The sequence below is a fragment of the Erpetoichthys calabaricus genome, chromosome 3, assembly GCF_900747795.2.
Source record: "Erpetoichthys calabaricus chromosome 3, fErpCal1.3, whole genome shotgun sequence".
NCBI lineage: Eukaryota > Metazoa > Chordata > Cladistia > Polypteriformes > Polypteridae > Erpetoichthys > Erpetoichthys calabaricus.
In genome coordinates this window covers 99,648,408-99,662,674 of record NC_041396.2, presented here as the reverse complement: position 1 = coordinate 99,662,674, position 14,267 = coordinate 99,648,408, and the positions used below count along the sequence as shown (strand labels likewise).

The following is a 14,267-nucleotide window of genomic DNA, read 5'->3' as shown; positions in this document are numbered from 1 at the left end:
GTGGGAAATGGAGGTCCTACAGACTTTTCTCACTGTAAGATAGGTCAGTTTCTTTTATCATAGAGAACACTATTGTTAAAAACAAGGACAAAAAAACACCTTAGAATACGTTTAACAATGCTGGAAGAAAAACAACTTATTTGTTATTATCAGGGATAATGAGTGAAAGCATGTAGAATACATTCCTTTAAATATGCAAATGCAAGTTAATACAATTTTAAACTGTACATAGTACATAACTTACTAAACAGACTTCATAAAATCTATTCATGGTGGAATACCATGTGTAGAAAATGCTTTTAGGGCTCCAGTCTCCCTTGGCCACATGTTTTGTCTTTTGTTCTGGACTCAAAATATACTCTTCTTCAGTTTTCACTATGCTATTATAGTTTTTGACTTTTGGAGTTTTTTTTTTGGTAAACTCTGTCATTATGTGGCTGTGTTGTCGTGATATAGTACAATGTGCCACATCATGGAAGCTATGTTTTATAAACCAGTGATGCATTCAGTGCAGTAGCCAAGATTACAAATTTAGATCTTCAAACAGTTCTCCTTTTGGCTTTGGTAACAGTTTTGTGCTCGTAGCAGTATGTCTTTTGGTTATTGACTTCTATAATTATCCTTTTGACAGTGTTCACAGTTAAGGTTTACATTTTGGCAACAGTTTTTATTTGAAATTAATGCCCGCTACAGTTTTCTCAACATATGTGCTCTCCCAGTCTGATTATGCCCACACTAGTGCCTTTCCACATTCCACCTCACCAGCAGAAAACCACACTGCTAATTATTAGGTTTGTTATTGTCACTTACAAGTAATGTATAATAATGAAAAAATAAGAGTATTTTCACTTGGAATTATCATGTTTTCACAATCACAAGTATTATTAAGTATACTTAAATTTTTTCCAGATGTACCCCCCAGCTCTAGTAGACTAACAACACTATGTTGAGTCGTAACAGTGCTCTATTTTCTTCCACATTATAAATTCATGTATTATTCTAACTGGTGACTCAAAATACGCTATGTGTGGATGCAAGAGTGTACCTGATATTGACTGGAACCCCAGGGTCAGTTTCTCCATCTCACCTAATACTGCAGGAATGAATGCCAGCCCAAACAGTCCTTAACTGAAGCAGACAAGTTCAGAAAACAGTAGTAGACATGTATACTAATATTATGGAATTGTATAAAATACAGCGAAATTCTTGCATGATCAACTAACATGCAAAATGAAAATATAAATGGATTAAAAAAAAAGAAGAAGAAGAAACTTTCTTGAACAATGAAGTGCAGTCAGTAAATGCATTCATGCTGTTCCTAGCAATAAATCATTGCTTACTAAAAAGTCATGCAGTCTGACATTATCTTGATGAAAGTTATTTGTTCCCTTGTTATTTTTCCAAAAGTGATAGCTCATGTCTTCTATATGCATGTTAGATCGACAGACTTTACATTTTTGGAATATTATTTTTGCCTTTAGTGGTTTTTTTTTGTCAATACAGGACTGCATGGTGTAGTACATCATAGTTACACAGTATGTGCATTATGGTTGTGGAGCTATGTCATCTCAAAAATTATTTTAAACATTGTTGTTTCTTAAATAAAGTACAGTAGATATTTGTTTTTTATCCCCCTTATCATCTTTTACTTTTGATGCTCCCAAATGTCAGTGCCTTCACTAATGAACCATCAATTCTAATTGATATCTTCCATGCTTAACTGCAAGGTGATTATGTGTGGAATTATGCTGGAGAGTAGCTGTAGATGAGCATATTGCCTCACGACTCCAAAGGCCGGGGTTCTAATTCTGGTTCAGGCTCTGTCTGTGTGAAGGTTGCATTTTCTACTTACAGTATGTCCTTGTGGGTTCTATTATCTCTTAATCTATTCCTCTGTGTCAATGGTATATACCTTACAATCATTAGCTTTTCTAATTTATCTTCATGTGATTGTGTGAGTGACTGTTGCATTTGAAGAAATAGCTTCTTTTCAAGGTTGGTTCCTGCCTTTTACCTGATGTTATTAGATTTAGTTCCTGTGAACCTCAGTTGGATTAAGTAGGATCAGAATCAGAATCACTTTATTGCTAGTATGTGAAACATACTAGAATTGACTTTAGTGAGGTGCAAAAACATGGAATACAAGACATTACCAACTCAAGACAACCCAATTCCAACCCACCATTAATTGAACATTGTGCAAACAACTATACAAATACAACAGTTTCTTGAACAAAACATTCAAAAACTTCAATAATAATCTTCAAATAAATAGAAAAACTATAGAAATATAGAATATAGATATCAAATAGTACAAGTTGACCAAGTATGAAGTATTTACGAATAGACAAACAGCACAGTTACCAGTTATATATTGTAAAAACTGTTAGGAGTAACCCTATGTAAGTTTATTTAGGATCTAAGTAAATAAGATACAGAGATGGTGTGCAGTATGGGTCACAATAGACCTGTACCTCCTCTGTGATGGCTGCTGGGGTGGGTGGAGTGAGCTGCAATCTTTCCTGTTGTCTTATTTAACTGGTGATGAGCAGATCTTTTAATGTTGGGAGATATCAGCCAATGATTTTCTCAGCTGAACAAATCACCCGCTGCAACTGACTCTTTGAAAGAGAGGAGGCAGAAGGAAACCAAATGGTGATGTAGGTGGTGACAATACTGTCAATGATGGATGAGTAAAAATGTAACAATATACGCCTTGATAAGCAAAGCTTCTTAAGCTGCAGAAGGAAGAACAATCTCTGCTTGGCTTTCCTGATGATGGAGGTAATGTGCTTGTCCCATTTTAATGTATTAGTGAAAGTAGTCCCCAATAATTTAAATGACTGAACCACAGACACAGTTTGGTCATTAATTTGCAAGTGTAGATAGTTAGTGATTTGTTGGCAGAAGTCTATCCTCATTTCCAATGCTGTCTTAATAGCATTGAGCTTCAAGTTGTTACAAGAACACCATTCTACAAGACAGCCCACTTCTCTTTGATAGGAAGACATGTCATTATTTGAAATGAAACCCACTACGGTTGTGTGATCTGAAAACTTTTTACAGATTTGTCCATGGATCTACAGTCATTTGTATAAAATAGAAACAGGAGGGGTGAAAGAACACAGCCTTGGGGGAGCCTATGCTAATTAACATTGGATTCAACAGATGGGGACCTAGTCTCACATTCTGTTTCCTACCTGACAAGAAACTCATAATCCACTGGCAATCACCATAGGGTACACCTAACTGGATTAGTTTACTCTGAAACAACTCTGGAACTAGGCTGAGTAGAAATCCACAAACAAGACCCTCACATATGTGTTAGGCAAGTCCAGTTGCTGAAGAATGTAGTGGAGGTATCAATTAACTGCATCTTCCACTGAGTGATTTGTCCTATGTGCGAACTAAAGTGAATCAAGGAAAGGATCAGTGATGGACTTAAGGTAGGAAAGCATGAGATGTTTGAATATTTTCATAACCACTGAGGTCAAAGCAATTGGCCTATAGTCACTAAGTTCAGAGATTTTATCCTTCTTGGGAACTGGAATAACTGTGGCTACTTTAAAGCAGTCTGGAACTTTACTCAACTGCAGGGAAGTATTAAATATGTCAGTGAAGGCAGGTGCTAACTGATCTGCATAATGTCTAAGAGCACCAGGTGAGACTCAATCAGGGCCAGTCGCTTTCCTGATATTCTGTTTCCTGAAAAGTTTTTGTTCCTCATCTTGCTTCACAGAAAGCATAGGGTGGGGTGAAAGGAAGTTGAAGAAGGTGAATCGACATCAATGAAGGGGGCATGGTGACACTGAAATTATTGTGAGAGGGAGACTGTTGATATAGAAGGAACAGGGTCAGAGTTCAAGCAGGATCTCATGTCCTTATGAAACCAGCAATACAACTCATTTACCTCATTATCCAAATTGGGGGAGGATGGGGATTGGGAGCACTGCAACTGTAATTTGTAAGTTTTTTCATAGGATCCCACACTGCCTGGCTGTTACCGCTAAAGCCTTTCTCCAGCTGAACTTTATAAGTGGCTTTTGCAGCTTTCAGAGCTTTATTGAACTGCCATCTTGCAGAACAATATTCATTCCTGTTCCCTGACCTGTATACTTGGTTCTTAGCAGCTCTGAGAAACCTCAGCTCCTTGGTGAACTGCGGCTTGTCATTGTTGTGTCTCACAATGGTCTTCTTAGGGAGACAGAAAGAGATGTAAGATGTCACAATATCAGTATATTCATCTATGCTGCTATACCAGCCTCCCACGGCTTTCCAATCCGTGGTGCCTAAACAGTTCCTCAGCCTTCCAACAGCCTCAGGAGTCAATCTGTGGCTAATAGTGCTGGTAGGCTTTTTCTGTTCCAGTTTCCATTAATAGTTGGGAACAAGCATAATCATGGCATGATCAGAGTTGCTTTGAGGAGCACAGAAGAAATGGCGAAATGCCGCTTTAATGTTGGTGTAAAAGAGATCCAATATTCTGCCCTCACATGTGGTATCTGGGCAGATCATCTTTCATATTATGGTGATTAAAATCCCAATCATATTTTCCTACAATGCAATATCTCTTAATTTTACTGTCTGGTCATTATTAGCCATTATTATTATTTTGGAGAAACTGGTGTTTTCTTATAGTCTTCTGTATTTACACTTTCTGCATTTTACCTTACTGTGGATCATTTCAACTCTTTCTCACTTTCAGGCTTTATGCTGTAAGTATGCTATTATATACTTTACTAGCTGTGTAAGCCCATTCTCTAAAAAGCCCGTGGTCCTAGAAACTATTGAAATTGTCGGACAAAAAAATTGAAATGTTGAGATGATTCCGTGCTGGCCTTACAAAGGATCAGGGGCCATATGGAAAAAAATGTTCTCCTAAGTTGGCAAGGCAGCGAATTTCAAAGAAAATGTTCGGCGTACAAGGTCACTGCCGAACACAACATATTTGCAGTGAAAAAGGCTCTGATAAATTTTGCTAAACTACTCACCAGTTTATTAAAATTGATGCTTAGTAAGAAGTAGGGATTAATGAAAAAATGAGGAAATGCTGTGAAAAAATAACTGCAGCCACATTTGCTGTCTGAGATAAGTTATTCCTAGTTTTAGTGTACTGTATTACAGCCTTGATGCTACTACATTTCAAGTTTTTTACAACAATACTAACTAATTAGTTTAGACAGTTGCATTTCAGTTATGGGCTCCTCAACATTAATATACAGTAAATGAAACAGCATAACTATGCATAAAAGTACATTTGTTTTGTTAAACCTTTTGTGAAAGTGTTTATTTGAAATTTGGACTTCAGTCTTCACACATTATACACTTCATGTCAGCATTTTGTCATTATTAGTATAACATGCAAAAAGTTTCTGCTTTAGTTATGTGTTCAACATTTCTTGTCTCACATTTCCTGTCATCCTACATTTAGCCAGATTCTTGTAGACAAAGAACACACGTGAAATGAAAGTGTTCCAATAGCAATATATCATTTACCCTACACAATTTCAGACCTACTTCACACCCAGATAAACAGACTTGAGTTGGGGGAACTTTTTGTTCGACTTGAGCTGTGTTGGTGGAAGGAATGGGATAGCAGGCTGCTTGATGCTTGTGCTGATCGCCACATTTACAAAACAAGACGCTGTTGAGGAGGAGTGAAGAAATTTAAGGTGGACCGGGATTACAAGTTTTTCGGTCTTCAGGGATTCTAGTGTTAAATGAGTTCCATAGTGTGTTTGTTGTGAGAGTGAAAATGTATTCAATCTATAAAGGGGAAGAGATGCAGACAAACGTAGGTCAGGACAATAAGGAGGCCACTAGGCTGCTCAATGATGTTGACAGACATCTTACTAATCTTTAAAAACAGCATATTTAATGCTGTCCTTTTCTGTTGATCTATATATCATGTATTTACTTTTTTGTTTTGTTTTGATTTTTTACTTTGTAACATGTGTAAAATATAGTATTTATATATGTAAATCTCAAGCTCAAGCTCTTTGTTTTCTTAACTTTGCAGATAGACCATTGAGTGCCCACCATCCATCCATCCATCCAGCTTTGAAACATACTTATCCAGAGCACCAGCCATCCAAAATGCTACTCTCCGATAAGACACAACCACAAAGTAAGTAAATAAGCAAACCTTTTAGAAATTATGCAATACATAGGGAATCAAGGAGTTGCTGAGAACGTATATTTACTACAGTAAAGATCATTTATCTTGATTTAATTCCGGGATATCAGCACCAGGGAGCCTAACTACCAGATGTGCATGGAACTGTGGGTTGTGTGTGGATGGGTGCAAAATTGGCTCAGACACAGGATTCCTCACACCATAATCCCCTGCATCCTATTAGAATTGGCTGATGTTGAGACTGGTGTTCCACAGGGGTCAGTGCTTGAGCTGCTGCTGTTTTTAATCTCTATTATAATAAAAAAATCTTGGGAAGAGAGATGAGACGTGACTTTTTCAGAGACGCTTTCACGTCCTGCGAGAAGAGTCTTTGTGCCAAAAGATTTAATTACGCTTGTGGCCGGAAATAAAAGACAAAGAGTAGATGACAAAGTAGAACGTCATAAAAAATTCAAAAATGTTGGCGCAGTACACATGCAGAGCAGGTTAGAGATAATGGAAGTATGAAAGTTCGAAAGTCTCCAGAAAATAATAGTAAAGATCGCATTAGCGCTAATAAACAGAAATTATTACTCAGTGAAATAATGAAACAGCGAAAAGAGATTGAATATATTGTTCGATTTAAACTTTAAGCCGGAGGCTTGTAGATCGTCTAATTCATGTTGCCATGAGGAAAAAGTAGTGTTTCTTCCCAATGAAAAGGCATATACACGAGAATTAAAAGATTTGTTGTTTGGTGAAAGTGAAATCCCGTGAGAGAAAATTTCAAGCCGCAAGAGACAAGACTTTATGCAAATAGATTTGAAAAGTCCTGCCCATAGCTAAAACATTTACAACCACGCACACGGTTCAATCATTTCTCATTTGTGTGAATGCTATTGTCAGACACAGTTCGTGTAAAGAAGAAACGATATTCACTCACGGGCAGTTATACGTTGCATTGTCACTATGTAATTCCAAACAGAATCAAAATTCAATGCAATATTGACAAAAAGGTAAAAGCAAAAAGAGATTGAATATATGGACATAGGTGACATGACAGAAGTATGTAGATATTGTTTGGCTTTAAACTTTAAGTTGGAGACTAGTAGATTGTCTAATTTGTGTTGCCATGAGGGAAAAGTAGTGTTTCTTCCAAATGAAGAGGCCTATCCGCAAGAATTAAAAGTTTTGTTGATTGGTGAAAGTGAAATCCACATACACGAGTGGCAGAGATGTGAAGTTGCTGGTGCGTACCGCAGGCAGGGGGCTTGGTGAGCGAAGTGAGCAGGGGGCAAAGCCTACTAGTATATATAAATGATTTGGGCAGTAATATAAATAACAAGCTGATTAAGTTTGCAGATGATACCAAGCTAAATTATTTCAGAGGGATTTTACCAGCATAAAGGCTTGGGCAGATATGTTGCCGATGAAATTTAATGTAAGTTAATTTAAAGTATTACATATAGGAAGTAAAAATCGTAGATTTTAATACACAATGGAATGTAAGAAAAGGATTTAGGAGTTGTAGTGAACTAGTCTCTATCAACTGCTAGCCAGTATTCAGAAGCTATTAAGAAGGTTAATGAATGTTAGGTTATATAGCACCATGTATAGAGTTCAAGTCCAAGGAGGTTATGCTGAAGCTTTATTAAACCTCTTCTGGAGCACTGTGTACAGTTTTGGTCTCCAAGCTGCAAAAAGGCATAGCACCACTGAAAAAAACTCCAGGGAAGAACAACTAGGTCTGAGGGCTACAAGGAATGAGTTCTGAGGTAATATGTAAAGAGTTGACCCTTTTCAGTTTAAGAAAAAGAAGATTAAAAGGAGACAAGACTGAAGTGATTAAAATCATAATGGGAATTAGTACAGTGCATCGAGATTGTTACTTTACAATGAGTTCGTCAAGAACACAGGGACACAGTTGGAAATTTGTTAAGGATAAATTTCACACTAAAATTAGGAAGTTTTTCTTTACTCATGAAATCAGTTATCAAGTGGTGGGGTGATAATAGGACTTCAGAGAGTTGATGCTATTTTAGAAGAATTAGGTGGATAGGACTAGCAATCTTTGTTGGGCGGAATGGTCTGTTTTTATCTTGATTTTTCTACTGTTCTAATAATAAGGGAGTGAAAAAACACTCTTAGAAAATGCTTGCAGTACCCTTTTTAATTCTGTCATCTAGCATGCTTTCTACCCTTGCACCCCTTTGTATACCGAAATTGACTATCCTTTCTCCCTTCCAGTAATACCATCCTTTGCATTCATCCTCCACTTCAGGTTCGTATGAGGGTCAAGTCATAGAAACATTTTGGAAGTATATAAAATCTCAGGGCCATCATCTCATAGCACCCGCTTCTTGCAATATAAACCATGGCACTCCCTGAGTCTTGAGAGCTTAAAGGGCCAAGTACACATGATTTTTCCTGAGTTGTCTATCCTTGTCAATAGGGAATAAGTCCAGTATTTCTTTCTGGAAAATCTTTGTTGACTCCTAGCTGCCTGGATCTCTCCTGAGGTCTCCATATTATATATAAAGATTCTATATAAATAAAATCTATTTGTATTATTATTATTATTATGATGAGATTTTTGTTGTTCCTGGAATGACCTCAATTTTTAACTCAACCAATCACCTTTACAGATTGTCTGTCTTCATAAAAATGGGGGTGTAAGCACCAAGACACATCGTTTCACATCCTTTAACAATGGTCTGAAAAATAGGTATACCTTAGACATTTAAATTCTTTCAGATTTTTTTCTTCCATGCATTGATGGTTTTGCATGTGTTTTAGTCAATAATAAAAGAAGGGTTTTTCTTTTTTATTTTAAAATAGAGTATTTTGTTCTCCTGTTTATAAAGTTTCCACTTTATGATGTTAGCAGCTAATGTTAAAGCTGTTTGGCGGAATGTAATGACTATTCAGGAACACACACACCCACATCCCAAAATATTTAGACATTAGAGAAAAATAGCACTTAGTTTAATTTTTAATTTAATGATTGAACATTTTCAAGCAAACAGATTTTAGAATACAGGAAGTCAGCATAGCATCAGAACAAGAGTTTTTGATACAATAGGATCAAGGGCAAGCTGAATTACAGTGTCCGTGGCTAAGGACTTGGTTCTTCAGATGTGCCCAGGAGGTTTGCTTCAAAAAATGGATCCAAACAAAGATTGCTTGACGAATTGCAATATGATAGTATTCAGACATTAAATCATTGTGATATATATACAGCCAGTATCAGGATGTGATGACTGCTTCTTCTTTATTACTGTATTATATTTACCAATATTAATGTCATTTGAAAATTTTCTCCATTAAATGATACAAGTCCATACAATATATTTCCTTTCTTTCCTATTTTACTCACTGCAATTGGAATATTCTGGAATGTTTTTGGTTATAAGAAAGGTTTTGTGCTTAGTATTCACCTTTGTGTTATTTATAGTTTGTCTCTGGTTGTTAATATTTCACAGAAGTTACATACGCAATGCATAAATACTTTCATATGTGTGGCTAAATACTAGAAAGTCTAAGCATAAAATTTGCAAATACTGGAAAAGTCATTATATGCCTGTTTAACCAAACTATAATTCACAGTTATGGACTAATTATTGGTTATGTTTCCTGAATACTGCATATAACTAAGAAAATCAATTTGTTTTAATGAATGTAGCAGAGTGTGGTATTATTTGTGTAGAGCTTACAATAAAATATTGTAACACAAAGTGACAGCCGATATACTGTCTTGCCATGTTGCTGAAAGATAGTTCATGGTCTTGAGGAGCCATTACCTGCCAGCATTCAGTGCCTACCTCAGAGACAGGGCACTAGTCCAGCGCAGTTCCTACTCATGCAAGAAACTTACATTATGACAGAGGGCAAATTTAGAATCAGCCATTAATCTAATATCCATATCTTTGGGACATGAGGGGAGAAAACCAATGTACTTTTCTAACCCGTGATGCTGGAGCCAAAGCATTGTGACTTTGTTTTGTCCATCCATCCATTTTCGAACCCGTTGAATCCGAACACAGGGTCACGGGAGTCTGCTGGAGCCAATCCCAACCAACATAGGGTGCAAGGCAGGAACCAATCCTGGGCATGGCGCCAACCCACCGCAGGACACACACACACACACCAAACACACACTAGGGCCAATTTAGAATCACCAATCTACCTAACATGCATGTCTTTGGACTGTGGGAGGAAGCCGGAGCACCCGGAGGAAACCCAAGCAGACATAGGGAGAACATACAAACTCCACTCAGGGAGGACCTGGGAAGCAAACCTGGGTCTCCTTACTGTAAGGCAGCAGCGCTACCACTGTGCCACCATGCTGCCCGACTTTGTGTTGTCCTATTTCTAAAATATTGTTTATAAGCTGACATATGAATGAATTAATGTCTTATTTGTTAAATATATATAAATATAGTATTTATGTACAATATATATTGTTTAGGCACTATAATATGTACTCTGTATATATATTTATGCATGTGATTGGTTCTTCAAAAAGCTTATACATTTCTAGCTCTGTGATGCAGCACACTGAAACATTATGACATTGCAATCTTTATCTTGGTAGTTCAGTACTCAGCAGTCTTATCAGTTTTGCTCCCAAGAATAAGGCAGAAGTTTTATGGGATTTTTTTGAGTAGTACGCGTTAAACAAAAGCTGGCCACCTGTAAACTTCTTTCAAAAAATGTAATAGTAAATGTGTTTCTGATTTTCTCGTGTAATTGACCCCTCAGGAATGAGCTGAGAGGTTGTCAGTTTGTCGATGATGATGAGGTGGATTAACATATGCATATATAATAATAATAAACTTTTTTATTTTTAATGAAATTTAGAAGCTTTTAGCTCAGTGGTGCAAATGTCCTAAGAAGCGAGAAGTATTTAATTTAAGTGCAAATGAATTTGAAATGTCTCTAACATAAATAATTGTTTAATTTTATTCATTGGCATAAAATTCTATTATTTTTACAGAGACTGAACCTGAAAAACATGAAAAAATTACACACACCCCAAAAGCAGGTAATGTTATAGTGAATGATGAATGCTTGGGCATTTATATTCTGGAAATAGGCATTCAGCACTGAAATTATATTGTCATGACAAAAAGGTCCAAGCATCTCTTGCTCTTTATTTGCTCTACTGTGTCCAGCCAAATCCACAACATCTTTAAATCCATTATTTCTGTACTTTGTGGATATTTGGTATTAATGTAGCCAGTATATCAAATCAAAAGTCAGTGTCACCTTTAAAAACCAGTACCCAAAAAAAACTAGCACACTTCCATAGGAAATTGGCTACTTGCTTAAATATTATACACACATTACACATGCACACATTTCATATACTTTTAAAAGTTATTTTAAAACCATTTCAAAATGAAATATATTTAAATTATATTTTCACTATCACCTATTAATATACAATAAATTGTGAGTTTTAAAATACTTTACATATTTCAGTATCTTTTAGTATATTGAAATGTATTGTAAAATATGTATATTATTGCCATTTCTGTATACTTTCAAAAATGTTTATTAAGATATTAAATTCAAGTAATAACATACTTTAAGATATATTTTAGAAATGTATTACAATATATTTTGAAATTTACTGTAAAGGCTAGTTATAATATATTTGAGTTTATATATTTCAAGTCAGATGTTTGCCTTTTTTGTGTATTGCAGTATATTTAAAAATTACTTTATATTAGCCTATCTTTGAAATATCATGCAATAGACATCTTCTTGGTGTTTCTTACATTTAAATGTATTCTAGAACAAATCACATTGTGACACAATACAAATTCTAAACCTATAATTAAGCTAGTACAAGTAAGGAATAAAGTTTTCAGTTGAACTCAGTGTATGCTGGCTGATCTGCCTGCTCAAACTACTTTTAGTGTGTTACAGGGAGTTCAAAATAAACTGGAATCATTGGGAAGATCTGGTCATAGCATATTGCATGTGTTAAACACAATATATTTAAAAATGTTTGTTACAATATATTAAAAAAGTTGTTTAATTATATTTCAAATATAAGCTTAAACTATATTTTTAACTGTACATAGTATATGTTACCTTATTTTAAAAGTTTTGCCCGCATATTTTTTGGCTATATTTAAATATTTTTCATTTTCAAAAAGGAAAATAGTTTACACCACAGAGCAGTGACAAGGTGAAATTAATTTTGCACCACTCATGGCAGACTTAGGTCTTGTCCTGGCTATGGATTAAATAAGTGGTAGTCTTGGGATGCTTGGAGAGCTTTTAAGCTTTCTGTTAGATTACATTGGGGGGAGAATATCTCAAAATATTTATGCATATCATTAAAAGATATTGCATACTTATATAATGCACTGTAATAATTTTCACTTTGAAGCTGTCAATGCTTGTCATTACATGTAGACACTGTTTATCACACCAGAGTATGAGCTTGTGATCATCTCTTAATAATACTCTCATTTTTATCATAGTATGTCAGTTGACATTGAGATTGTAAATATTTTCCTTTTTTTTATTTAGAGAAGGTTCTAGTTCCTGAGAAAAAGGCAGCTCCTAAAGAAGGAAAACCAAAAGGTACAGTATGAATGCTACCTGCAATATATTACATTGTAAGAGATCATTAATAATCCGAAAGTAATAATTATATAATTACTGCTTTTTAAATTGCAGAGCTGGTGATTTTTTAATATGACTTTTGTTTTTTTTTCATGTGAAATGTTTGTACATGATATGGTGAAAGTTTTTTGATTTAGAACTTTGAAACGCACTAATTGGCTATATCGGGTAACTGTATATATAATATAATCATGTTTTAATGTAAAATTACTAATGCTTATATGCAGGTGGTAGTTGTATGAGAATTATCTGAAAATTAAAAAGGACTCGATATACATGTTTCTAAATACTGAATAACATATTTTTCAAACTCAAACTACCTTAATTCAATTCAGTGTTAGGGTTCTATTCTAGCAGTACTGGGTTTGAGACAGGAAACAGCACTAACTGTTACAGGACCCACTCACACATCTCCCCATGTTTACACGGTCACAGGGCCTGCTTGGAAATGCCATTTCACTAGGCATATCTGTGGGTATGTGAAAGGAAGACCAAGAGGGATACATTAAATCCAAATAAATACATTGGTAAAAAGCTTTGTTAATGCAATCTATAACTCTGTTTGAGCGCACAGCTTTGTAGTATGTCGTTCAGAAATAAGGAATTTCACATTGACAACCATACTGAGCAGACTGGAACAAAAATGACCTTAACCTTAAGAGTACAATTTAGTTAGTAACACTCAGTGTTTTATTTAAAAATGTATTCCGTCTCAGTTTTACAGAGGGCCATAGTATGGTAGACTATGCATTGAATTAATTTTGACAATTTTCATTTAGTGGTGGGTGACCTGCTTCACATATTTCAATGTAATAAATTAATACTCTGGAAAAATGAAAGGAAAGGGACATTTAAATTACTGGATTTAACTTACAATGAATTTTAGCTAATGTTAATGTAAAGTCCAAAATCAATGCAGATTTTTTTATATTTAATAAAGAATTTTTTTTCCGTCTGTTTAATGTACTTTTGTCTGTTATGGCTAGTTGTATGTAGAGGTCTTTGCATTACCCTTTTATGGGGTTTATAAAGCCAGCACTTACATTTTTGTCTGTGTTTATGTTCATCACATGACCCATAAAGCAGTATTCAATGTAAGTTTATTAAAAGTTTAAAATAATTTTTACATTTTCCTTGTGTAATGCTTATTTACATTTGTTTTGCTTGTAAAAACAAAAAGAAATTGAAGTCATACTCTAAATGAAAAGAAAAAAAAATGAAAACAATATGCCAGACATTCAGAACACAGAAATGTGTTATATATATTGTAAGAATGGCAGATCGCATACTCTGCATCCTGGGTTTGAAACTTGTGTTCTGTTGCCAACTATGTGGCATTTGTATATTCTGTCTGCATGCATTTTCCTTTGTCACAAAGATGTGCAGTTGAGGTTCATTAGTGATTCTGAACTGGCCCTGTCTGAGTGTGAATGTGCATTTGTTCCTGCTTTGAGCTGGTACCCTGTTTTGAGCTGGTTGTTGTCTTCTGCCTTATGGTACTGCCATAGGT

The 14,267-nt window shown here is 35.3% G+C and overlaps 1 protein-coding gene across 1 annotated transcript in view; it reads left to right on the top strand.

The window, feature by feature from the left end:
• trdn (triadin) overlaps positions 1-14,267 on the top strand; it is a 456,738-nt gene that overhangs the window by 387,333 nt on the left and 55,138 nt on the right. Inside the window, exons 43-45 of the mRNA XM_051924220.1 lie at positions 6,020-6,127; positions 11,112-11,159; positions 12,662-12,715. Coding sequence (XP_051780180.1) covers positions 6,020-6,127; positions 11,112-11,159; positions 12,662-12,715 — 210 coding nt within the window. The remainder of the gene's footprint in view (positions 1-6,019; positions 6,128-11,111; positions 11,160-12,661; positions 12,716-14,267) is intronic.